Genomic DNA, 23694 nt, shown 5'->3' on the forward strand with positions numbered 1-23694 from the left:
CAGTGGCTTCGTGGGACTGACGCTGGACGGGCAGGCAGTGACGTCGTGGTACTGACGCTGGACGGGCAGGCAGTGGTGTCGTGGTACTGACGCTGGACGGGCAGGCAGTGGTGTCGTGGTACTGACGCTGGACGGGCAGGCAGTGGCTTCGTGGGACTGACGCTGGACGGGCAGGCAGTGGCTTCGTGGTACTGACGCTGGACGGGCTGGCAGTGGCGTCGTGGGACTGACGCTGGACGGGCAGGCAGTGGCGTTGTGGGACTGATGCTGGACGGGCAGGCAGTGGCGTCGTGGGACTGACGCTGGACGGGCAGGCAGTGACGTCGTGGTACTGACGCTGGACGGGCAGGCAGTGGTGTCGTGGTACTGACGCTGGACGGGCAGGCAGTGGCGTTGTGGGACAGACGCTGGACGGGCAGGCAGTGGTGTCGTGGTACTGACGCTGGACGGGCAGGCAGTGGCTTCGTGGGACTGACGCTGGACGGGCAGGCAGTGGCTTCGTGGGACTGACGCTGGACGGGCAGGCAGTGGCGTCGTGGTACTGACGCTGGACGGGCAGGCAGTGGCTTCGTGGGACTGACGCTGGTCGGGCAGGCAGTGGTGTCGTGGTACTGACGCTGGACGGGCAGGCAGTGGTGTCGTGGTACTGACGCTGGACGGGCAGGCAGTGCTGTTGTGGGACTGACGCTGGTCGGGCAGGCAGTGGTGTCGTGGTACTGACGCTGGACGGACAGGCAGTGGCTTCGTGGGACTGACGCTGGTCGGGCAGGCAGTGGCTTCGTGGTACTGACACTGGACGGGCAGGCAGTGGTGTCGTGGTACTGACACTGGACGGGCAGGCAGTGGCGTTGTGGTACTGACGCTGGACGGGCAGGCAGTGGTGTCGTGGGACTGACGCTGGTCGGGCAGGCAGTGGCTTCGTGGGACTGACACTGGACGGGCAGGCAGTGGTGTCGTGGTACTGACACTGGACGGGCAGGCAGTGGTGTCGTGGGACTGACACTGGACGGGCAGGCAGTGGCGTTGTGGTACTGACGCTGGACGGGCAGGCAGTGGTGTCGTGGTACTGACACTGGACGGGCAGGCAGTGGTGTCGTGGGACTGACGCTGGACGGGCAGGCAGTGGCTTCGTGGTACTGACGCTGGACGGGCAGGCAGTGGCTTCGTGGTACTGACGCTGGACGGGCAGGCAGTGGCTTCGTGGGACTGACGCTGGACGGGCAGGCAGTGGCTTCGTGGGACTGACGCTGGACGGGCAGGCAGTGGCTTTGTGGGACTGACGCTGGACGGGCAGGCAGTGGCTTCGTGGTACTGACGCTGGACGGGCAGGCAGTGGTGTCGTGGTACTGACGCTGGACGGGCAGGCAGTGGTGTCGTGGTACTGACGCTGGACGGGCAGGCAGTGGTGTCGTGGTACTGACGCTGGACGGGCAGGCAGTGGCTTCGTGGGACTGACGCTGGACGGGCAGGCAGTGGTGTCGTGGTACTGACGCTGGATGGGCAGGCAGTGGCGTCGTGGTACTGACGCTGGACGGGCAGGCAGTGGCGTTGTGGGACTGACGCTGGACGGGCAGGCAGTGGTGTCGTGGTACTGACGCTGGACGGGCAGGCAGTGGTGTCGTGGTACTGACGCTGGACGGGCTGGCAGTGGTGTCGTGGGACTGACGCTGGACGGGCAGGCAGTGGTGTCGTGGGACTGACGCTGGACGGGCAGGCAGTGGTGTCGTGGGACTGACGCAGGACGGGCAATCCAGAGACACAGCCACAGCAGATGGGGAAATTTGAATTTACAAAGGAATTCTGGAAGTAACTGCCTTGCGATGCCCAGGAAACCGAATCCTCTGGTCGCAAAGAAGCATCTGGCTCACTAACGTTCGGGATGGTAAATCTGCCGTCGTTACCCCGTTTGGCCTACACGTGACTCCAGACCCACACCGCCATGTGGCCGGCTCTCTGTTCGGGGGCAATTAGAGATGGGCAATGAACACAAGCCCTATTGCGGTGATGCTCACATCTCATGTAAACGTCGTAGACGTCGACAGCACAGGAAAGGCCGGTCAAAAACAGCCGCTTAATTATTCCAACCCCATTTCCCAGCCTTGTTTTCCTTGGGATCGCTTGTGGACATCTAAATACTTCTTAAATGTTCTGAGGGTCTTTCAGGCAGCGTGTGTCAGGCTCCCACCACCCTCACGTTTTCCTCACATCCCCTCTAAACATCCTGCATCTTACCTCAAATCTCTGCCCCCTGATCATTGATCCCTCCGCCAAGGGGAAAGGTTACTTCCTGTCTACTCTGTGCCCCTCATCATTTTATTCATCTCAATCACGTCTCCCCTCATTCTCGTCTGCTCCAAGGAAAACAACCCCAGTCTGTCCAATCTCTCTTCATAGCTAACACTCTGCAGCCCAGACAACATCCTGGCAAATCTCCTCTGCCCCCTTCCCAGTGCTATCACATCACAGTAGCACAGTGGGTAGCACTGTTGCTTCACAGCTCCAGGGTCCCGGCTTGGGTCACCGTCTGTGCGGAGTCTGCGCGTCCTCCCCGTCTCTGCGTGGGTTTCCTCCGGGTGCTCCGGTTTCCTCCCACAAGTCCCGAAAAACTCGCTTGTTGGGTGAATTGGACATTCTGAATTCTCCCTCAGTGTCCCCGAACAGGCGCCGGAATGTGGCGACGAGGGGATTTTCACAGTAACTTCATAGCAGCGTTAATGTAAGCCCACTTGTGACGCTAATAAAGATTATTATTATTATCTCTCCTACAATGTGAATTCCCAAACTGCACACAATACTCTAGCGGTGGTCTAACCACCGTTTTATAACTGTAAGGTTATAGAATGAAGAAAATCAAGGTGTTGTCAAGGGAGTCTTGATGAGCTGTCGACCATTGAAGGTGGCTTGCATTCATATATCACCTTAACACCCCGTTCGAGAGCGGGACTGGAGCCCACGGCCCTGTGACAGGGGTGGGAGGTGAAATTCGGATCGGGTGATCTGTACACTGGGTGGCTGAGCGCAGAAAGTTGACAAACCTGCCCCACCCCCTTTCCAATTGAGACCCCCACGGATGATGTCCTTCAGCCTGACCATTCGGCAAGCCGGAGCTGCCTTTGAACTGTTTAACCCTCCTTTCATCCCCACCTGCCCCTCGGGTACTCAATATTTCAGAACATTACATTTCTCCATCATGTCATGTTTGAGAAGTTCATTACCTACCTGGAATTGAACCAGGATTCAAGTTTAGCTTCAGGCAGGTCCTCATTTAGCCCCGAGTCAAACACCGAGTAGATCTGATGAAGTTTCCAACTGACAATTGTGGAGAGACACAAAGAGAAGAGACAATGAACGGGGAAAACTGAATGAAGATGTTAAAATCTTGCTGGAACTCTCAGGGTCGGGGTTGCGACAAGGACCCGAACGATCAGAATGTCAGTTCGCAGAATGGATTCGACGGCAGGCTTACAGGGATCAGAATTATTCGGGTCAAGGGCCTGAAAACGTTATCGTCTCTCAGGAGACAGGATGTGGATTCACCTCATTTACACAGGAATGGACAGCAAGTGTCAGGGGGAAATGTCTTCGCAATGTGATGTAATATTTGTCCCAGTCTCACTGTGGATTGAGGTGAGTGTTACCTGTCCCAGTCTCACTGTGGATTGAGGTGAGTGTCACCTGTCCCAGTCTCACTGTGGATTGAGGTGAGTGTTACCTGTCCCAGTCTCACTGTGGATTGAGGTGAGTGTTACCTGTCCCAGTCTCACTGTGGATTGAGGTGAGTGTTACCTGTCCCAGTCTCACTGTGGATTGAGGTGAGTGTTTCCTGTCCCAGTCTCACTGTGGATTGAGGAGAGTGTTACCTGTCCCAGTCTCACTGTGCATTGAGGTGAGTGTTTCCTGTCCCAGTCTCACTGTGCATTGAGGTGAGTGTTACCTGTCCCAGTCTCACTGTGGATTGAGGTGAGTGTTTCCTGTCCCAGTCTCACTGTGGATTGAGGTGAGTGTTACATGTCCCAGTCTCACTGTGGATTGAGGTGAGTGTTACCTGTCCCTGTCTCACTGTGGATTGAGGTGTTACCTGTCCCTGTCTCACTGTGGATTGAGGTGCGTATTACCTGTCCCAGTCTCACTGTGGATTGAGGTGAGTGTTACCTGTCCCAGTCTCACTGTGGATTGAGGTGTTACCTGTCCCAGTCTCACTGTTGATTGAGGTGAGTATTACCTGTCCCAGTCTCACTGTGGATTGAGGTGAGAGTTACCTGTCCCAGTCTCACTGTGGATTGAGGTGAGTGTTTCCTGTCCCAGTCTGACTGGCGATTAAGGTGAGTGTTTCCTGGCCCTGTCTCACTGTGGATTGAGGTGAGTGTTTCCTATCCCAGTCTCACTGTGGATTGAGGTGAGTGTTACCTGTCCCAGTCTCACTGTTGATTGAGGTGAGTGTTACCTGTCCCAGACTCACTGTGGATTGAGGTGAGTATTACCTTTCCCAGACTCACTGTGGATTGAGGTGAGTGTTACCTGTCCCAGTCTCACGGTGGATTGAGGTGAGTGTTTCCTGTCCCAGTCTGACTGGCGATTAAGGTGAGTGTTTCCTGGCCCTGTCTCACTGTGGATTGAGGTGAGTGTTACCTGTCCCAGTCTCACTGTGGATTGAGGTGAGTGTTACCTGTCCCAGTCTCACTGTGGATTGAGGTGAGTGTTACCTGTCCCAGTCTAACTGTGGATTGAGGGGAGTGTTACCTGTCCCTGTCTCACTGTGGATTGAGGTGAGTGTTACCTGTCCCAGTCTCACTGTGGATTGAGGTGAGTGTTACCTGTCCCAGTCTCACTGTGGATTGAGGTGAGTGTTTCCTGTCCCTGTCTCACTGTGGATTGAGGTGAGTGTTCCCTGTCCCAGTCTCACTGTGGATTGAGGTGAGTGTTACCTGTCCCAGACTCACTGTGGATTGAGGTGAGTGTTACCTGTCCCAGTCTCACTGTGGATTGAGGTGAGAGTTACCTGTCCCAGTCTCACTGTGGATTGAGGTGAGTGTTACCTGTCCCAGTCTCACTGTGGATTGAGGTGATTGTTACCTGTCCCAGTCTCACTGTGGATTGAGGTGAGTGTTTCCTGTCCCTGTCTCACTGTGGATTGAGGTGAGTGTTACCTGTCCCAGTCTCACTGTGGATTGAGGTGATTGTTATCTGTCCCAGTCTCACTGTGGATTGAGGTGAGTGTTACCTGTCCCAGTCTCACTGTGGATTGAGGTGAGTGTTACCTGTCCCAGACTCACTGTGGATTGAGGTGAGTGTTACCTGTCCCAGTCTCACTGTGGATTGAGGTGTTACCTGTCCCAGACTCACTGTGGATTGAGGTGAGTGTTACCTTTCCCAGACTCACTGTGGATTGAGGTGAGTGTTACCTGTCCCAGTCTCACTGTGGATTGAGGTGAGTGTTTCCTGTCCCAGTCTCACTGTGGATTGAGGTGAGTGTTACCTGTCCCAGTCTCACTGTGGATTGAGGTGATTGTTATCTGTCCCAGTCTCACTGTGGATTGAGGTGTTACCTGTCCCAGTCTCACTGTGGATTGAGGTGAGTGTTACCTGTCCCAGTCTCACTGTGGATTGAGGTGTTACCTGTCCCAGACTCACTGTGGATTGAGGTGAGTGTTACCTTTCCCAGACTCACTGTGGATTGAGGTGAGTGTTACCTGTCCCAGTCTCACTGTGGATTGAGGTGAGTGTTTCCTGTCCCAGTCTCACTGTGGATTGAGGTGAGTGTTACCTGTCCCAGTCTCACTGTGGATTGAGGTGAGTGTTACCTGTCCCAGTCTCACTGTGGATTGAGGTGAGTGTTACCTGTCCCAGTCTCACTGTGGATTGAGGTGAGTGTTACCTGTCCCAGTCTCACTGTGGATTGAGGTGAGTGTTACCTGTCCCAGTCTCACTGTGGATTGAGGTGAGTGTTACCTGTCCCAGTCTCACTGTGCATTGAGGTGAGTGTTACCTGTCCCAGTCTCACTGTGGATTGAGGTGAGTGTTACCTGTCCCAGTCTCACTGTGCATTGAGGTGAGTGTCACCTGTCCCAGTCTCACTGTGGATTGAAGTGAGTGTTACCTGTCCCCGTCTCACTGAGGATTGAGGTGAGTGTTACCTGTCCCAGTCTCACTGTGGATTGAGGTGAGTGTTACCTTTCCCAGACTCACTGTGGATTGAGGTGAGTGTTACCTGTCCCAGTCTCACTGTGGATTGAGGTGAGTGTTTCCTGTCCCAGTCTCACTGTGGATTGAGGTGAGTGTTACCTGTCCCAGTCTCACTGTGGATTGAGGTGAGTGTTACCTGTCCCAGTCTCACTGTGGATTGAGGTGAGTGTTTCCTGTCCCAGTCTGACTGGCGATTAAGGTGAGTGTTACCTGTCCCAGTCTGACTGGCGATTAAGGTGAGTGTTTCCTGGCCCTGTCTCACTGTGGATTGAGGTGAGTGTTACCTGTCCCAGTCTCACTGTGGATTGAGGTGAGTGTTTCCTGTCCCTGTCTCACTGTGGATTGAGGGGAGTGTTACCTGTCCCAGTCTCACTGTTGATTGAGGTGAGTGTTACCTGTCCCAGACTCACTGTGGATTGAGGTGAGTGTTTCCTGTCCCAGTCTGACTGGCGATTAAGGTGAGTGTTACCTGTCCCAGTCCCACTGTGGAGTGAGGTGAGTGTTACCTGTCCCAGTCTCACTGTGGATTGAGGTGAGTGTTACCTGTCCCAGTCTCACTGTGCATTGAGGTGAGTGTTACCTGTCCCAGTCTCACTGTGGATTGAGGACAATGTCACCTGTCCCAGTCTCACTGTGGATTGAAGTGAGTGTTACCTGTCCCCGTCTCACTGAGGATTGAGGTGAGTGTTACCTGTCCCAGTCTCACTGTGCATTGAGGTGAGTGTTACCTGTCCCAGTCTCACTGTGGATTGAGGACAATGTCACCTGTCCCAGTCTCACTGTGGATTGAAGTGAGTGTTACCTGTCCCAGTCTCACTGTGGATTGAGGTGAGTGTTACCTGTCCCAGTCTCACGGTGGATTGAGGCGAGTGTTTCCTGTCCCAGTCTCACTGTGGATTGAGGTGAGTGTTACCTGTCCCAGTCTCACTGTGGATTGAGGTGAGTGTTACCTGTCCCAGTCTCACTGTGGATTGAGGTGAGTGTTACCTGTCCCAGTCTCACTGTGGATTGAGGTGAATGTTACCTGTCCCAGTCTCACTGTGGATTGAGTTGAGTGTTACCTGTCCCAGTCTCACTGTGGATTGAGGTGAGTGTTACCTGTCCCAGTCTCACTGTGGATTGAGGTGTTACCTGTCCCAGTCTCACTGTTGATTGAGGTGAGTATTACCTGTCCCAGTCTCACTGTGGATTGAGGTGAGAGTTACCTGTCCCAGTCTCACTGTGGATTGAGGTGAGTGTTTCCTGTCCCAGTCTGACTGGCGATTAAGGTGAGTGTTTCCTGGCCCTGTCTCACTGTGGATTGAGGTGAGTGTTACCTGTCCCAGTCTCACTGTGGATTGAGGTGAGTGTTTCCTATCCCAGTCTCACTGTGGATTGAGGTGAGTGTTACCTGTCCCAGTCTCACTGTTGATTGAGGTGAGTGTTACCTGTCCCAGACTCACTGTGGATTGAGGTGAGTGTTACCTTTCCCAGTCTCACGGTGGATTGAGGTGAGTGTTTCCTGTCCCAGTCTGACTGGCGATTAAGGTGAGTGTTTCCTGGCCCTGTCTCACTGTGGATTGAGGTGAGTGTTACCTGTCCCAGTCTCACTGTGGATTGAGGTGAGTGTTACCTGTCCCAGTCTCACTGTGGATTGAGGTGAGTGTTTCCTGTCCCTGTCTCACTGTGGATTGAGGTGAGTGTTACCTGTCCCAGTCTCACTGTGGATTGAGGTGAGTGTTACCTGTCCCAGTCTCACTGTGGATTGAGGTGAGTGTTACCTGTCCCAGTCTCACTGTGGATTGAGGTGAGTGTTACCTGTCCCAGTCTCACTGTGGATTGAGGTGAGTGTTTCCTGTCCCTGTCTCACTGTGGATTGAGGTGAGTGTTACCTGTCCCAGTCTCACTGTGGATTGAGGTGAGTGTTACCTGTCCCAGTCTCACTGTGGATTGAGGTGAGTGTTACCTGTCCCAGTCTCACTGTGGATTGAGGTGAGTGTTACCTGTCCCAGTCTCACTGTGGATTGAGGTGAGTGTTACCTGTCCCAGACTCACTGTGGATTGAGGTGAGTGTTTCCTGTCCCAGTCTGACTGGCGATTAAGGTGAGTGTTACCTGTCCCAGTCCCACTGTGGAGTGAGGTGAGTGTTACCTGTCCCAGTCTCACTGTGGATTGAGGTGAGTGTTACCTGTCCCAGTCTCACTGTGGATTGAGGTCAATGTCACCTGTCCCAGTCTCACTGTGGATTAAGGTGAGTGTTTCCTGTCCCCGTCTCACTGAGGATTGAGGTGAGTGTTACCTGTCCCAGTCTCACTGTGGATTGAGGTGAGTGTTACCTGTCCCAGTCTCACTGTGGATTGAGGTGAGTGTTACCTGTCCCAGTCTCACTGTGGATTGAGGTGAGTGTTACCTGTCCCAGTCTCACTGTGGATTGAGGTGAGTGTTACCTGTCCCAGTCTCACGGTGGATTGAGGCGAGTGTTTCCTGTCCCAGTCTCACTGTGGATTGAGGTGAGTGTTACCTGTCCCAGTCTCACTGTGGATTGAGGTGAGTGTTACCTGTCCCAGTCTCACTGCGGATTGAGGTGAATGTTACCTGTCCCTGTCTCACTGTGGATTGAGGTGAGTGTTACCTGTCCCAGTCTCACTGTGGATTGAGGTGAGTGTTACCTGTCCCAGTCTCACTGTGGATTGAGGTGTTACCTGTCCCAGTCTCACTGTTGATTGAGGTGAGTATTACCTGTCCCAGTCTCACTGTGGATTGAGGTGAGAGTTACCTGTCCCAGTGTCACTGTGGATTGAGGTGAGTGTTACCTGTCCCAGACTCACTGTGGATTGAGGTGAGTGTTACCTGTCCCAGTCTCACTGTGGATTGAGGTGAGTGTTACCTGTCCCAGTCTCACTGTGGATTGAGGCGAGTGTTACCTGTCCCAGTCTCACTGTGGATTGAGGTGAGTGTTACCTGTCCCAGTGTCACAGTGGATTGAGGTGAGTGTTACCTGTCCCAGACTCACTGTGGATTGAGGTGAGTGTTACCTGTCCCAGTCTCACGGTGGATTGAGGTGAGTGTTACCTGTCCCAGTCTCACGGTGGATTGAGGTGAGTGTTTCCTGTCCCAGTCTGACTGGCGATTAAGGTGAGTGTTACCTGTCCCAGTCCCACTGTGGAGTGAGGTGAGTGTTACCTGTCCCAGTCTCACTGTGGATTGAGGTGAGTGTTACCTGTCCCAGTCTCACTGTGCATTGAGGTGAGTGTTACCTGTCCCAGTCTCACTGTGGATTGAGGTCAATGTCACCTGTCCCAGTCTCACTGTGGATTGAGGTGAGTGTTACCTGTCCCAGTCTCACTGTGGATTGAGGTGAGTGTTTCCTGTCCCCGTCTCACTGAGGATTGAGGCGATTGTTTCCTGTCCCAGTCTCACTGTGGATTGAGGTGAGTGTTACCTGTCCCAGTCTCACTGTGGATTGAGGTGAGTGTTACCTGTCCCAGTCTCACTGCGGATTGAGGTGAATGTTACCTGTCCCTGTCTCACTGTGGATTGAGGTGAGTGTTACCTGTCCCAGTCTCACTGTGGATTGAGGTGAGTGTTACCTGTCCCAGTCTCACTGTGGATTGAGGTGTTACCTGTCCCAGTCTCACTGTTGATTGAGGTGAGTATTACCTGTCCCAGTCTCACTGTGGATTGAGGTGAGAGTTACCTGTCCCAGTCTCACTATGGATTGAGGTGAGTGTTACCTGTCCCAGTCTCACTGTGGATTGAGTTGAGTTGTTACCTGTCCCAGTGTCACTGTGGATTGAGGTGAGTGTTACCTGTCCCAGACTCACTGTGGATTGAGGTGAGTGTTACCTGTCCCAGTCTCACGGTGGATTGAGGTGAGTGTTTCCTGTCCCAGTCTGACTGGCGATTAAGGTGAGTGTTTCCTGGCCCTGTCTCACTGTGGATTGAGGTGAGTGTTTCCTATCCCAGTCTCACTGTGGATTGAGGTGAGTGTTACCTGTCCCAGTCTCACTGTGGATTGGGGTGACTGTTACCTGTCCCAGTCTCACGGTGGATTGAGGTGAGTGTTACCTGTCCCAGTCTGACTGTGGATTGAGGTGAGTGTTTCCTATCCCAGTCTCACTGTGGATTGAGGTGAGTGTTACCTGTCCCAGTCTGACTGTGGATTGAGGTGAGTGTTTCCTGTCCCAGTCTCACTGTGGATTGAGGTGAGTGTTACCTGTCCCAGTCTCACTGTGGATTGAGGTGAGTGTTACCTGTCCCAGTCTCACTGTGGATTGAGGTGAGTGTTACCTGTCCCAGTCTCACTGTGGATTGAGGTGAGTGTTTCCTGTCCCTGTCTCACTGTGGATTGAGGTGAGTGTTACCTGTCCCAGTCTCACTGTGGATTGAGGTGAGTGTTACCTGTCCCAGTCTCACTGTGGATTGAGGTGAGTGTTACCTGTCCCAGTCTCACTGTTGATTGAGGTGAGTGTTACCTGTCCCAGACTCACTGTGGATTGAGGTGAGTGTTACCTTTCCCAGACTCACTGTGGATTGAGGTGAGTGTTACCTGTCCCAGTCTCACTGTGGATTGAGGTGAGTGTTACCTGTCCCAGTCTCACTGTGGTTTGAGGTTAGTGTTACCTGTCCCAGTCTCACGGTGGATTGAGGTGAGTGTTTCCTGTCCCAGTCTGACTGGCGATTAAGGTGAGTGTTTCCTGGCCCTGTCTCACTGTGGATTGAGGGGAGTGTTACCTGTCCCAGTCTCACTGTGGATTGAGGTGAGTGTTACCTGTCCCAGTCTCACTGTGGATTGAGGTGAGTGTTTCCTGTCCCAGTCTGACTGGCGATTAAGGTGAGTGTTTCCTGGCCCTGTCTCACTGTGGATTGAGGGGAGTGTTACCTGTCCCAGTCTCACTGTGGATTGAGGTGAGTGTTACCTGTCCCAGTCTCACTGTGGATTGAGGTGAGTGTTACCTGTCCCAGTCTCACTGTGGATTGAGGTGTGTGTTACCTGTCCCAGTCTCACTGTGGATTGAGGTGAGTGTTACCTGTCCCAGTCTCACTGTGGATTGAGGTGAGTGTTTCCTGTCCCAGTCTGACTGGCGATTAAGGTGAGTGTTTCCTGGCCCTGTCTCACTGTGGATTGAGGGGAGTGTTACCTGTCCCAGTCTCACTGTGGATTGAGGTGAGTGTTACCTGTCCCAGTCTCACTGTGGATTGAGGTGAGTGTTACCTGTCCCAGTCTCACTGCGGATTGAGTTGAATGTTACCTGTCCCTGTCTCACTGTGGATTGAGGTGAGTGTTACCTGTCCCAGTCTCACTGTGGATTGAGGTGTTACCTGTCCCAGTCTCACTGTGGATTAAGGTGAGTGTTTCCTGTCCCAGTCTCACTGTGGATTGAGGTGAGTGTTATCTGTCCCAGTCTCACTGTGGATTGAGGTGAGTGTTACCTGTCCCAGTCTCACTGTGGATTGAGGTGAGTGTTACCTGTCCCAGTCTCACTGTGGATTGAGGTGAGTGTTACCTGTCCCAGTCTCACTGTGGATTGAGGTGAGTGTTACCTGTCCCAGTCTCACTGTGGATTGAGGTGAGTGTTACCTGTCCCAGTCTCACTGTTGATTGAGGCGAGTGTTACCTGTCCCAGTCTCACTGTGGATTGAGGTGAGTGTTACCTGTCCCAGTCTCACTGTGGATTGAGGGGAGTGTTACCTGTCCCAGTCTCACTGTGGATTGAGGTGAGTGTTACCTGTCCCAGTCTCACGGTGGATTGAGGTGAGTGTTTCCTGTCCCAGTCTGACTGGCGATTAAGGTGAGTGTTTCCTGGCCCTGTCTCACTGTGGATTGAGGTGAGTGTTTCCTATCCCAGTCTCACTGTGGATTGAGGTGAGTGTTACCTGTCCCAGTCTCACTGTGGATTGGGGTGACTGTTACCTGTCCCAGTCTCACGGTGGATTGAGGTGAGTGTTACCTGTCCCAGTCTGACTGTGGATTGAGGTGAGTGTTTCCTATCCCAGTCTCACTGTGGATTGAGGTGAGTGTTACCTGTCCCAGTCTGACTGTGGATTGAGGTGAGTGTTTCCTGTCCCAGTCTCACTGTGGATTGAGGTGAGTGTTACCTGTCCCAGTCTCACTGTGGATTGAGGTGAGTGTTACCTGTCCCAGTCTCACTGTGGATTGAGGTGAGTGTTACCTGTCCCAGTCTCACTGTGGATTGAGGTGAGTGTTTCCTGTCCCTGTCTCACTGTGGATTGAGGTGAGTGTTACCTGTCCCAGTCTCACTGTGGATTGAGGTGAGTGTTACCTGTCCCAGTCTCACTGTGGATTGAGGTGAGTGTTACCTGTCCCAGTCTCACTGTTGATTGAGGTGAGTGTTACCTGTCCCAGACTCACTGTGGATTGAGGTGAGTGTTACCTTTCCCAGACTCACTGTGGATTGAGGTGAGTGTTACCTGTCCCAGTCTCACTGTGGATTGAGGTGAGTGTTACCTGTCCCAGTCTCACTGTGGTTTGAGGTTAGTGTTACCTGTCCCAGTCTCACGGTGGATTGAGGTGAGTGTTTCCTGTCCCAGTCTGACTGGCGATTAAGGTGAGTGTTTCCTGGCCCTGTCTCACTGTGGATTGAGGGGAGTGTTACCTGTCCCAGTCTCACTGTGGATTGAGGTGAGTGTTACCTGTCCCAGTCTCACTGTGGATTGAGGTGAGTGTTTCCAGTCCCTGTCTCACTGTGGATTGAGGTGAGTGTTACCTGTCCCAGTCTCACTGTGGATTGAGGTGTGTGTTACCTGTCCCAGTCTCACTGTGGATTGAGGTGAGTGTTACCTGTCCCAGTCTCACTGTGGATTGAGGTGAGTGTTACCTGTCCCAGTCTCACTGTGGATTGAGGTGAGTGTTACCTGTCCCAGTCTCACTGTGGATTGAGGTGAGTGTTACCTGTCCCAGTCTCACTGTGGATTGAGGTGTGTGTTAGCTGTCCCAGTCTCACTGTGGATTGAGGTGAGTGTTACCTGTCCCAGTCTCACTGTGGATTGAGGTGAGTGTTACCTTTCCCAGTCTCACTGTGGATTGAGGTGTTACCTGTCCCAGTCTCACTGTGGATTGAGGTGAGTGTTTCCTGTCACAGTCTCACTGTGGATTGAGGTGAGTGTTACCTGTTCCAGTCTCACTGTGGATTGAGGTGAGTGTTTCCAGTCCCTGTCTCACTGTGGATTGAGGTGAGTGTTACCTGTCCCAGTCTCACTGTGGATTGAGGTGTGTGTTACCTGTCCCAGTCTCACTGTGGATTGAGGTGAGTGTTACCTGTCCCAGTCTCACTGTGGATTGAGGTGAGTGTTACCTGTCCCAGTCTCACTGTGGATTGAGGTGAGTGTTACCTGTCCCAGTCTCACTGTGGATTGAGGTGAGTGTTACCTGTCCCAGTCTCACTGTGGATTGAGGTGTGTGTTACCTGTCCCAGTCTCACTGTGGATTGAGGTGAGTGTTACCTGTCCCAGTCTCACTGTGGATTGAGGTGAGTGTTACCTTTCCCAGACTCACTGTGGATTGAGGTGAGTGTTACCTGTCCCAGTCTCACGGTGGATTGAGGTGTTACCTGTCCCAGTCTCACTGTGGATTGAGGTGAGTGTTACCTGTCCTAGTCTCACTGTGGATTGAGGTGTTACCTGTCCCAGTCTCACTGTGGATTGAGGTGAGTGTTACCTGTCCCTGTCTCACTGTGGATTGAGGTGAGTGTTTCCTGTCCCAGTCTCACTGTGGATTGAGGTGAGTGTTACCTGTCCCAGTCTCACTGTGGATTGAGGTGAGTGTTTCCTGGCCCTGTCTCACTGTGGATTGAGGTGAGTGTTACCTGTCCCAGTCTCACTGTGGATTGAGGTGAGTGTTCCCTGTCCCAGTCTCACTGTGGATTGAGGTGAGTGTTACCTGTCCCAGTCTCACTGTGGATTGAGGTGAGTGTTACCTGTCCCAGTCTCACTGTGGATTGCGGTGAGTGTTACCTGTCCCAGTCTCACTGTGGATTGAGGTGAGTGTTACCTGTCCCAGTCTCACTGTGGATTGAGGTGAGTGTTACCTGTCCCAGTCTCACTGTGGATTGAGGTGAGTGTTACCTGTCCCAGTCTCACTGTGGATTGAGGTGAGTGTTACCTGTCCCAGTCTCACTGTGGATTGAGGTGAGTGTTACCTGTTCCAGTCTCACTGTGGATTGAGGTGAGTGTTACCTGTCCCAGTCTCACTGTGGATTGAGGTGAGTGTTACCTGTCCCAGTCTAACTGTGGATTGAGGTGAGTGTTACCTGTCCCAGTCTAACTGTGGATTGAGGGGAGTGTTACCTGTCCCAGTCTCACTGTGGATTGAGGTGAGTGTTACCTGTCCCAGTCTCACTGTGGATTGAGGTGAGTGTTACCTGTCCCAGTCTCACTGTGGATTGAGGTGATTGTTTCCTGTCCCAGTCTCACTGTGGATTGAGGGGAGTGTTACCTGTCCCAGTCTCACTGTGGATTGAGGTGAATGTTACCTGTCCCAGTCTCACTGTGGATTGAGGTGTTACCTGTCCCAGTCTCACTGTGGATTGAGGTGAGTGTTACCTGTCCCAGTCTCACTGTGGATTGAGGTGAGTGTTACCTGTCCCAGTCTCACTGTGGATTGAGGTGAGTGTTACCTGCCCCAGTCTCACTGTGGATTGAGGGGAGTGTTACCTGTCCCAGTCTCACTGAGGATTGAGGGGAGTGTTACCTGTCCCAGTCTCACTGTGGATTGTGGTGAGTGTTACCTGTCCCAGTCTCACTGTGGATTGAGGGGAGTGTTACCTGTCCCAGTCTCACTGTGGATTGAGGTGAGTGTTACCTGTCCCAGTCTCACTGTGGATTGAGGTGAGTGTTACCTGTCCCAGTCTCACTGTGGATTGAGGTGAGTGTTATCTGTCCCAGTCTCACTGTGGATTGAGGTGAGTGTTACCTGTCCCAGTCTCACTGTGGATTGAGGTGATTGTTTCCTGTCCCAGTCTCACTGTGGATTGAGGTGAGTGTTACCTGTCCCAGTCTCACTGTGGATTGAGGTGAATGTTACCTGTCCCAGTCTCACTGTGGATTGAGGTGTTACCTGTCCCAGTCTCACTGTGGATTGAGGTGAGTGTTACCTGTCCCAGTCTCACTGTGGATTGAGGTGAGTGTTACCTGTCCCAGTCTCACTGTGGATTGAGGTGTTACCTGCCCAGTCTCACTGTGGATTGAGGTGAGTGTTACCTGTCCCAGTCTCACTGTGGAATGAGGTGAGTGTTACCTGTCCCAGTCTGACTGGCGATTAAGGTGGGCTCTTGCGTCTTGTCATCTCTGCTCAATGTTCCTGTTCTCCACATTCCTCAGCATGGTTTGCGGGAGATTAACTCCGGCATTAACCGATCTTACCCCTGTGTCTGCCCTGTGCTCGTGAAATTCACTATTTCTACAAATGAAGTGGGGATCTGATCATTGTCAGCTTTACGCAGACTGGAATAGAGACAAACAGATTGCATTGAAAACCCCCCTTACCTGTGAGATAGAGGAGCGTAGATTCTGTACAACACATAAAACAGAGCTGTGCACAGCACAAGAAAGGCCACGCGATTGTGTTTATTCCACTTGCACTGGAAGGAAGAATATATTTAGTTTAGCCAAGGTTTTCTGTTGTGATTGATGAATGATCTACGGAGTTGTTCCCTGACTTGGTTATAACGTTTCTGATACTGTCACGTCTCAGTTCCGTATTACATCCAAAGCACGATGCCTCTGACAATCACAAGTACAGAGGGAGGGCATTCGGCCCATCACATCGGCACCAGCTCTCCAAACGAGCATCGTGACTCAGTGCCGTTCCCCTCCCTTATCCCCGATTCCCTGCACATTGTTTCTGTTCAAATAATCACCTGACGCCCTCTTGAATGTCTCGATTGAACCTGCCCCCACCTCACTTCCAGGCCGCACATTCCAGACCCTGACCACTCGCTGGGAGAAAACTAATTTTACCCCATCGCTCCTGCTTCTTCTCCAAGTCACCTGAAATCTGAGCCCCTCTCACTCTTCATCCTTTTTTTTGAGCGGGAACAGTCTTCCCCCCCCCCCAATCGACTCTGTCCCACCCCCTCGTGAGTTTGACCATCTCAATCAGATCTCCTCCCAGCCTCCTCCTCTCCCAGGGGAACATTCCCAACCCTCCCAATCTCTCCTCATCACCGAAGTTTCTCATCCGTGGGATCCGTTCCTGTAATCCTCTCCTGCTCTCTTTCCAATGTGTTCCCATCCTTCCTGTAGTGTCACACCCAGAACTGCTCACAATATTCCAGCTGGGGCCTAACTAGTGACTTGTACAAGTTCAGCAGGACCTCCTGGCTCTTGTACTCTGTGTCCCTATTAATAAAGGCCAGAATATTCCTCACTTTATTCACTGCTCTCTCCACCTGTCCCGGCACCTTCAATGATCCATAGACACCCACACACAGCTCCCTCTGCTCCTGCACTCCCTGATGAATTTTAGCCCATATTTTATATTACCCTTCCACGTTCTTCCAGCCAATTCATTACCCTATCAGTACTGTCTTTGCAGTGTTCGTCTGGAGTATATGATGACAATTCTCTGAGGAGGGATTTGATCCACAATCTGCTGGCTCAGAATTGCGAATGGTACTGGGAGCGACTTGTTCAATCCTTGCCTGTCCCGTGTTTTGTTTTGTCCTTCCATGTTGCAGATTTTGCATGAAACTGCTGACTTTGGTCAAACTGAACGCATCCCCGGTCTAATGTACTGGCCCAGGCCTCCCCTTGATGCTTTGTGACGTGGAGATGCCGGCGTTGGACTGGGGTGGGCACAGTAAGACGTCTGACAACACCGGGTTAAAGTCCAACAGGTTTGTTTCCGATCACCAGCTTCCGGAGCGCAGCTCATTCACCTGAGGAAGGAGCAGTGCTCCGAAAGCTAGTGATTTGAAAGGGGGTGGGTGGTGTGGGGGGCAGGGGGGTGGGGGGGCCTGTTTTCTGTTCAGCCTGAGCTGCAGCGGTGGAATCCTGTCTCAGATCTGAGCTGAAAGGTATCAGAGCACCCGAAGGCCTCGCGAAAACGATATTCTGCTGAACCGGAAACAAGCTGAAGCTGACCACGGAAACTGAGAAACTGAGCAGGCTTGAAGTTTACATCGATTATCGTAGAATTTACAGTGCAGAAGGAGGCCGTTCGGCCCATCGAGTCTGCACCAGCTCTTGGAAAGAGCACCCTACCCAAGGTCAACACCTCCACCCGATCCCCATAACCCAGTAACCCCACCCAACACTAAGGGCAATTTTGGACACTAAGGGACAATTTATCATGGCTAATCCACCTAACCTGCACATCTTTGGACTGTGGGAGGAAACCGGAGCACCCGGAGGAAACCCACGCAGACACGGGGAGAAGGTGCAGACTCCACACAGACAGTGACCCAAGCCGGGAATCGAACCTGGGACCCTGGAGCTGTGAAGCAATTGTGCTAACCACTGTGCTACCGCGCTGCCCCGTTCACCTCCCGAGGCGGAGGCTCAGCTCTCGACACGTTAACGGGTGTCCACCATGCCCTAAGAATCCAGCTTGAGTAGCCCAGCTTGAAGGTCCAAACCAATCGACGGTTCAGCACCTCTCATTCTGAAGAGATCACCGCCACGAAGACCTCAACCCCAGCAGCGAAGATCCTCAAATATCTCACACTCCGTTTAATCCCCATCATTCTGATCCTTCCCCTTACCCCCTGTGCGTCTATCTTGTGTGTATGTGGGTGGAGGGTGGGATGGTGTTTGGGAAATAGTTCGATCAGTGGACCATCGTTCCATTACCTGGTCATCTTTTACTCTGGTTATAAATTAGCAGGTTTTTAAAATGTTTTACTTACAAATCTGGTGCCTGTAACTCATTGGGGCAGATAAGAAAGATCTCAGGAAAATACTGAAATTGTTGATTCGTCCACATATGTTGGGACCCCAGGATCTGTGGGGAGATCCCCACCCCCCAGAGAGTGACTAAAGAACAAAGAAAAGTACAGCACAGGAACAGGCCCTTCGGCCCTCCAAGCCCGTGCCGACCATGCTGCCCGACTAAACTACAATCTTCTACACTTCCTGGGTCCGTATCCCTCTATTCCCATCCTATTCATGTATTTGTCAAGATGCCCCTTAAATGTCACTATCGCCCCTGCTTCCACCACCTCCTCCGGTAGCGAGTTCCAGGCACGCACTACCCTCTGCGTAAAAAACTTGCCTCGTACATCTCCTCTAAACCTTGCCCCTCGCACCTTAAACCCCATGGAATTGACCCCTCTACCCTGGGGAAAAGCCTCTGACTATCCACTCTGTCTATGACCCTCATAATTTTGTAGATCTCTATCAGGTCGCCCCTCAACCTCCGTCGTTCCAGTGAGAACAAACCGAGTTTATCCATCTCTCCTCGTAGCTAATGCCCTCCATACCAGGCAACATTCTGGTAAATCCCTTCTGCACCCTCTCTAAAGCCTTCTGGTAGTGTGGCGACCAGAATTGAACACTATACTCCAAGTGCGGCCTAACTAAGGTTCTATACAGCTGCAACATGACTTGCCAATTCTTATACTCAATGCCCCGGCCAATGAAGGCAAGCATGCCGTCTGCCTTCTTGACTACCTTCTCCACTTGTGTTGCCCCTTTCAGTGGCCTGTGGACCTGTACTCCTAGATCTCTCTGACTGTCAATACTCTTGAGGGTTCTACCATTGAGTGGTAACATATACTGGGGGCTCGTCCGGGATTTGACATGTTAGATGACGACTTTAGGGTATGGAGTAAATTATAAAGGGACACTATTTTTGTAGTAATATAACAGGGTGGCTCTAGAAGCAGCTGAGCACTTTCTCAAGGCGGAAGTCGTATCTCTGGTTTAATTGTAGACGCTTCACAAAGACCCGCTCATCGAATTGGCAAAACAATTGGGTGGAAGAAATTGACGCGATTGCTGAACATGCAAGTTTGAAGGAGAAACAGCCAAGAGAGCTAAGCCCAGATCAACAGTCAGTAGAGTTGGCTAAAATCTAGTTCCAGGTGAAATAGTTAGATACGCAGCGAAAACGGGAAGGAATGGAAATGCAAAAGAAGAGAAAGGGCAGCGAGAACGAGAGAAAAGAAAGAGAAAGGGAAAGAGGGCGAAATGAAAAAGAAATGTGGGCAGCACGGTGGCGCAGTGGTTAGCACTGCTGCCTCACGGCGCCGAGGTCCCGGTTTTGATCCCGGCTCTGGGTCACTGTCCGTGTGGAGTTTGCACATTCTCCCAGTGTCTGCGTGGGTTTCACCCCACAACACAAAGATGTGCAGGGTAGGTGGATTGGCCACGCTAAATTGCCCCCTAATTGGAAAGAAATGAATAACCACTGTGCCACCCTGCTGCCCGAAAATGCCGATGAGGAGGTAACAGTTGCCACCCTAGGAATAATGCCTGTCGAGTCAATCAACTCTGAGAGGAGCGACCCCTCAGAGGCTCTTGTTGCTCGAACTGACCCTGTGAAGGCCAAGATAGACTGTAAAGCGGGTGGGGTTGAAAAAGAGTCTGTCACCAGTGAAGGCAACACCTCTTTCAGCATTGACAATCCTACTGCTGGTCAATGTTTTGCGTCAATATTCATCAGGCAGGACTGTTCAGTGATACGAGGGACAGAAAGTGGCAGGTATGGTGGTGGTACTACAGGAGCATAGAGGAAGATGTAGGAAGACACCGGGGCGGGGGGGCGGGGGGGGGGGGGGGGGGGGGGGAGGTACATTGTTATTACCCATGGCGTGCACCTCCAAAGCCTCGAACCACCAAAGCCACCTCCGGTCTCGACTAAAACCACGGAGACTGGCTCAGTTGGAGACTGAGGAGCGATGCATGTTGGGCCGGTTGCCGAAACCTGCCGTCCACGGAACGCCAAGGAGAATCTGAGGAGATTGGCGACCATGTTGGAGGGCAGGTGTGTGATGGCCGCCCCGAACTTTCCCAAACTGTTACCTACTTGCGTTTATAGAGAGGTTTAAAATACAGAACGCAAGTTTTTTCCTGTCAGAGTTATTGCTGCGAGAGCTTGGTGTAAAGATAATGGGGCTGGATTGTGGTAGGTCGGTGTGGGTGTTGCGTGTTTTGTAGACCTCATCATGAAATGTCCGTCTCCTGATGTTTGTTTTGCTCGGGCGGGGTTGGTGAGGAATTTGTGAAATACTTCCCCGGCCCGTGTATTTTTGTCTTGCAACATTGGTCACAATGAGGTTCCTCCATTGAGTATGTCAATGGTTTACGCTGCAGGAGTTCGAGCTGTGTTGACATAGCAGGGCCCAGCTTGGAGGACAATTAAATTGGGTATCCTTTATTAAAGATTTAGACATTTTAAAATCGTACAGCTGTCAAACCCCAGCTGTGTTTCAGTCTTGACCCAACAGCCAAGCTGCTGGAACATGCCCGGACCTGCCCCGTCAGTCGTCCATCCGGAGATAATCGATGCGATTGATCTGCATCGATCTATTGTCGAAAGCCAGGCCGGGAGCTCCCGCCCTCACCTTACCTGGTAACGGGGAACATGCGAGTAACGCCACGGGAGATGGACAGCTGGGGCAGGCCCAAGGGACCTGTCAATCAGATCATTGGACACCGAGACCCCCCCTCGCGATACCCCATTGGCAAAAGGCCACAGGAAGTGGGAAAAGGGCGCAAAGACATAGGGGGTTGTGGTGATACACCACTGTACGTCCCTACCATTGTACATAGTTTAAAAGGTCGCTGCCAAGGGTGAGGTAAGTACTGATTAACTTACTTATCTTGCAGGTCAGTTGTTTAGTTCGGGAGTGAGAGCTGGGACCTTAGAAACAGCGCGGGAGCTGCGAGGCAGAGGGGACCGTTTAAAAGGTCGCGGCCTGGGTGAGGTAAGTACTGATTAACTTACTTACTTTGCAGGCCAAGTCGATTTCAGCAGGAGCGGAGCAGGCTAGTCCATTTCAGCGGGGGCAGTGCGGAAGTGATTTCTGGGAGATAAGTCTCTCCTTTAAATTTTTTTTTTTAATTTTAGTGTTTTAGGCGACCCGCGGACTTCTGGGAAGACCCTCACCAATAAATTCTGGTGGAGAGGAAACCCGAGACACTACACGTGTAGTGTCTCCCACCCGCCCTCCTCCTCTAACCTAATAATAAAACCCATTGGTCTGAGGTAAGTACCATATTTTATTATATTATTATTATTTTTTATAAAAAATTTAATTTAGTTGTTAGCCAGATCTTGGTAGAAATTAGAGGGAAGGCAGGGAAGGGAGTGCAATGTTCCTCCTGCAGGATGTTTGAGGTGAGGGATGCAGTTAGTGTCCCTGCTGATTTTACCTGCAGGAAGTGCTGCCATCTCCAGCTCCTCCAAGACCGAGTTAGGGAACTGGAGCTGGAGTTGGAAGAACTTCGGATCATTCGGGAGGCAGAAGGGGTCAGAGATAGCAGCTTCAGGGAATTAGTTACACCAAAGATTGGAGATAGGTGGGTAACTGTAAGAGGGACTGGGAAAAAACAGTCAGTGCAGGGATCCCCTGCGGTCGTTCCCCTGAGAAACAAGTATACCGCTTTGGATACTTGTGGGGGGGGGACTTACCAGGGGTAAGCCATGGGGTACGGGCCTCTGGCACGGAGTCTGTCCCTGTTGCTCAGAAGGGAAGGGGGGAGAGGAGCAGAGCATTAGTAATTGGGGACTCGATAGTCAGGGGCACAGATAGGAGATTTTGTGGGAGCGTGAGAGACTCACGTTTGGTATGTTGCCTCCCAGGTGCAAGGGTACGTGATGTCTCGGATCGTGTTTTCCGGGTCCTTAAGGGGGAGGGGGAGCAGCCCCAAGTCGTGGTCCACATTGGCACTAACGACATAGGTAGGAGAGGGGATAAGGATGTCAGGCAGGCTTTCAGGGAGCTAGGATGGAAGCTCAGAACTAGAACAAACAGAGTTGTTATCTCTGGGTTGTTGCCCGTGCCACGTGATAGTGAGATGAGGAATAGGGAGAGAGAGCATTTAAACACGTGGCTACAGGGATGGTGCAGGCGGGAGGGATTCAGATTTCTGGATAACTGGGGCTCTTTCTGGGGAAGGTGGGACCTCTACAGACAGGATGGTCTACATCTGAACCTGCGGGGCACAAATATCCTGGGGGGGAGATTTGTAAGTGCTCTTTGGGGGGGTTTAAACTAATGCAGCAGGGGCATGGGAACCTGGATTGTAGTTTTAGGGTAAGGGAGAATGAGAGTATAGAGGTCAGGAGCTCAGATTTGACGTCGCAGGAGGGGGCCAGTGTTCAGGTAGGTGGTTTGAAGTGTGTCTACTTCAATGCCAGGAGTATACGAAACAAGGTAGGGGAACTGGCAGCATGGGTTGGTACCTGGGACTTCGATGTTGTGGCCATTTCGGAGACATGGATAGAGCAGGGACAGGAATGGATGTTGCAGGTTCCGGGGTTTAGGTGTTTTAGTAAGCTCAGAGAAGGAGGCAAAAGAGGGGGAGGTGTGGCGCTGCTAGTCAAGAGCAGTATTACGGTGGCGGAGAGGATGCTAGATGGGGACTCATCTTCCGAGGTAGTATGGGCTGAGGTTAGAAACATGAAAGGAGAGGTCACACTGTTGGGAGTCTTCTATAGGCCTCCAAATAGTTCTAGGGATGTAGAGGAAAGGATGGTGAGGATGATCCTGGATAAGAACGAAAGTAACAGGGTAGTTATTATGGGAGACTTTAACTTTCCAAATATTGACTGGAAAAGATATAGTTCGAGTACATTAGATGGGTCGTTTTTTGTGCAGGAGGGTTTCCTGACACAGTTTGTTGACAGGCCAACAAGAGGCGAGGCCACATTGGATTTGGTTTTGGGTAATGAACCAGGCCAGGTGTTGGATTTGGAGGTAGGTGAGCACTTTGGGGACAGTGACCACAATTCGGTGACGTTTACGTTAATGATGGAAAGGGATAAGTATACACCGCAGGGCAAGAGTTATAGCTGGGGGAAGGGAAATTATGATGCCATTAGACGTGACTTGGGGGGGATAAGGTGGAGAAGTAGGCTGCAAGTGTTGGACACACTGGATAAGTGGAGCTTGTTCAAGGATCAGCTACTGCGTGTTCTTGATAAGTATGTACCGGTCAGGCAGGGAGGAAGGTGCCGAGCGAGGGAACCGTGGTTTACCAAAGAAGTGGAATCTCTTGTTAAGAGGAAGAAGGAGGCCTATGTGAAGATGAGGTGTGAAGTTTCAGTTGGGGCGATGGATAGTTACAAGGTAGCGAGGAAGGATCTAAAGAGAGAGCTAAGACGAGCAAGGAGGGGACATGAGAAGTATTTGGCAGGAAGGATCAAGGAAAACCCAAAAGCTTTCTATAGGTATGTCAGGAATAAGCGAATGACTAGGGAAAGAGTAGGACCAGTCAAGGACAGGGATGGGAAGTTGTGTGTAGAGTCTGAAGAGATAGGCGAGATACTAAATGAATAATTTTCATCAGTATTCACTCAGTAAAAAGATAATGTTGTGGAGGAGAATGCTGAGCTCCAGGTAAATA

At 51.8% G+C, this 23694-nt stretch overlaps 1 protein-coding gene and 1 long non-coding RNA gene across 2 annotated transcripts in view; one reads left to right on the top strand and one right to left on the bottom strand.

The window, feature by feature from the left end:
• LOC140390576 (N-acetyllactosaminide alpha-1,3-galactosyltransferase-like) overlaps positions 1-23694 on the bottom strand; it is a 108158-nt gene that overhangs the window by 70423 nt on the left and 14041 nt on the right. Inside the window, 2 exon segments of the mRNA XM_072475774.1 lie at positions 3220-3309; positions 15667-15761. Coding sequence (XP_072331875.1) covers positions 3220-3309; positions 15667-15761 — 185 coding nt within the window.
• The window catches only part of LOC140390577 (uncharacterized), a 61325-nt gene continuing 58875 nt past the window's right edge, over positions 21245-23694 (top strand). The window contains exon 1 of the long non-coding RNA XR_011934661.1: positions 21245-21331. This is a non-coding gene — a long non-coding RNA (uncharacterized lncRNA). The remainder of the gene's footprint in view (positions 21332-23694) is intronic.

The sequence above is a fragment of the Scyliorhinus torazame genome, chromosome 14 (genome assembly GCF_047496885.1).
Source record: "Scyliorhinus torazame isolate Kashiwa2021f chromosome 14, sScyTor2.1, whole genome shotgun sequence".
NCBI classification, from domain to species: Eukaryota; Metazoa; Chordata; class Chondrichthyes; order Carcharhiniformes; family Scyliorhinidae; genus Scyliorhinus; species Scyliorhinus torazame.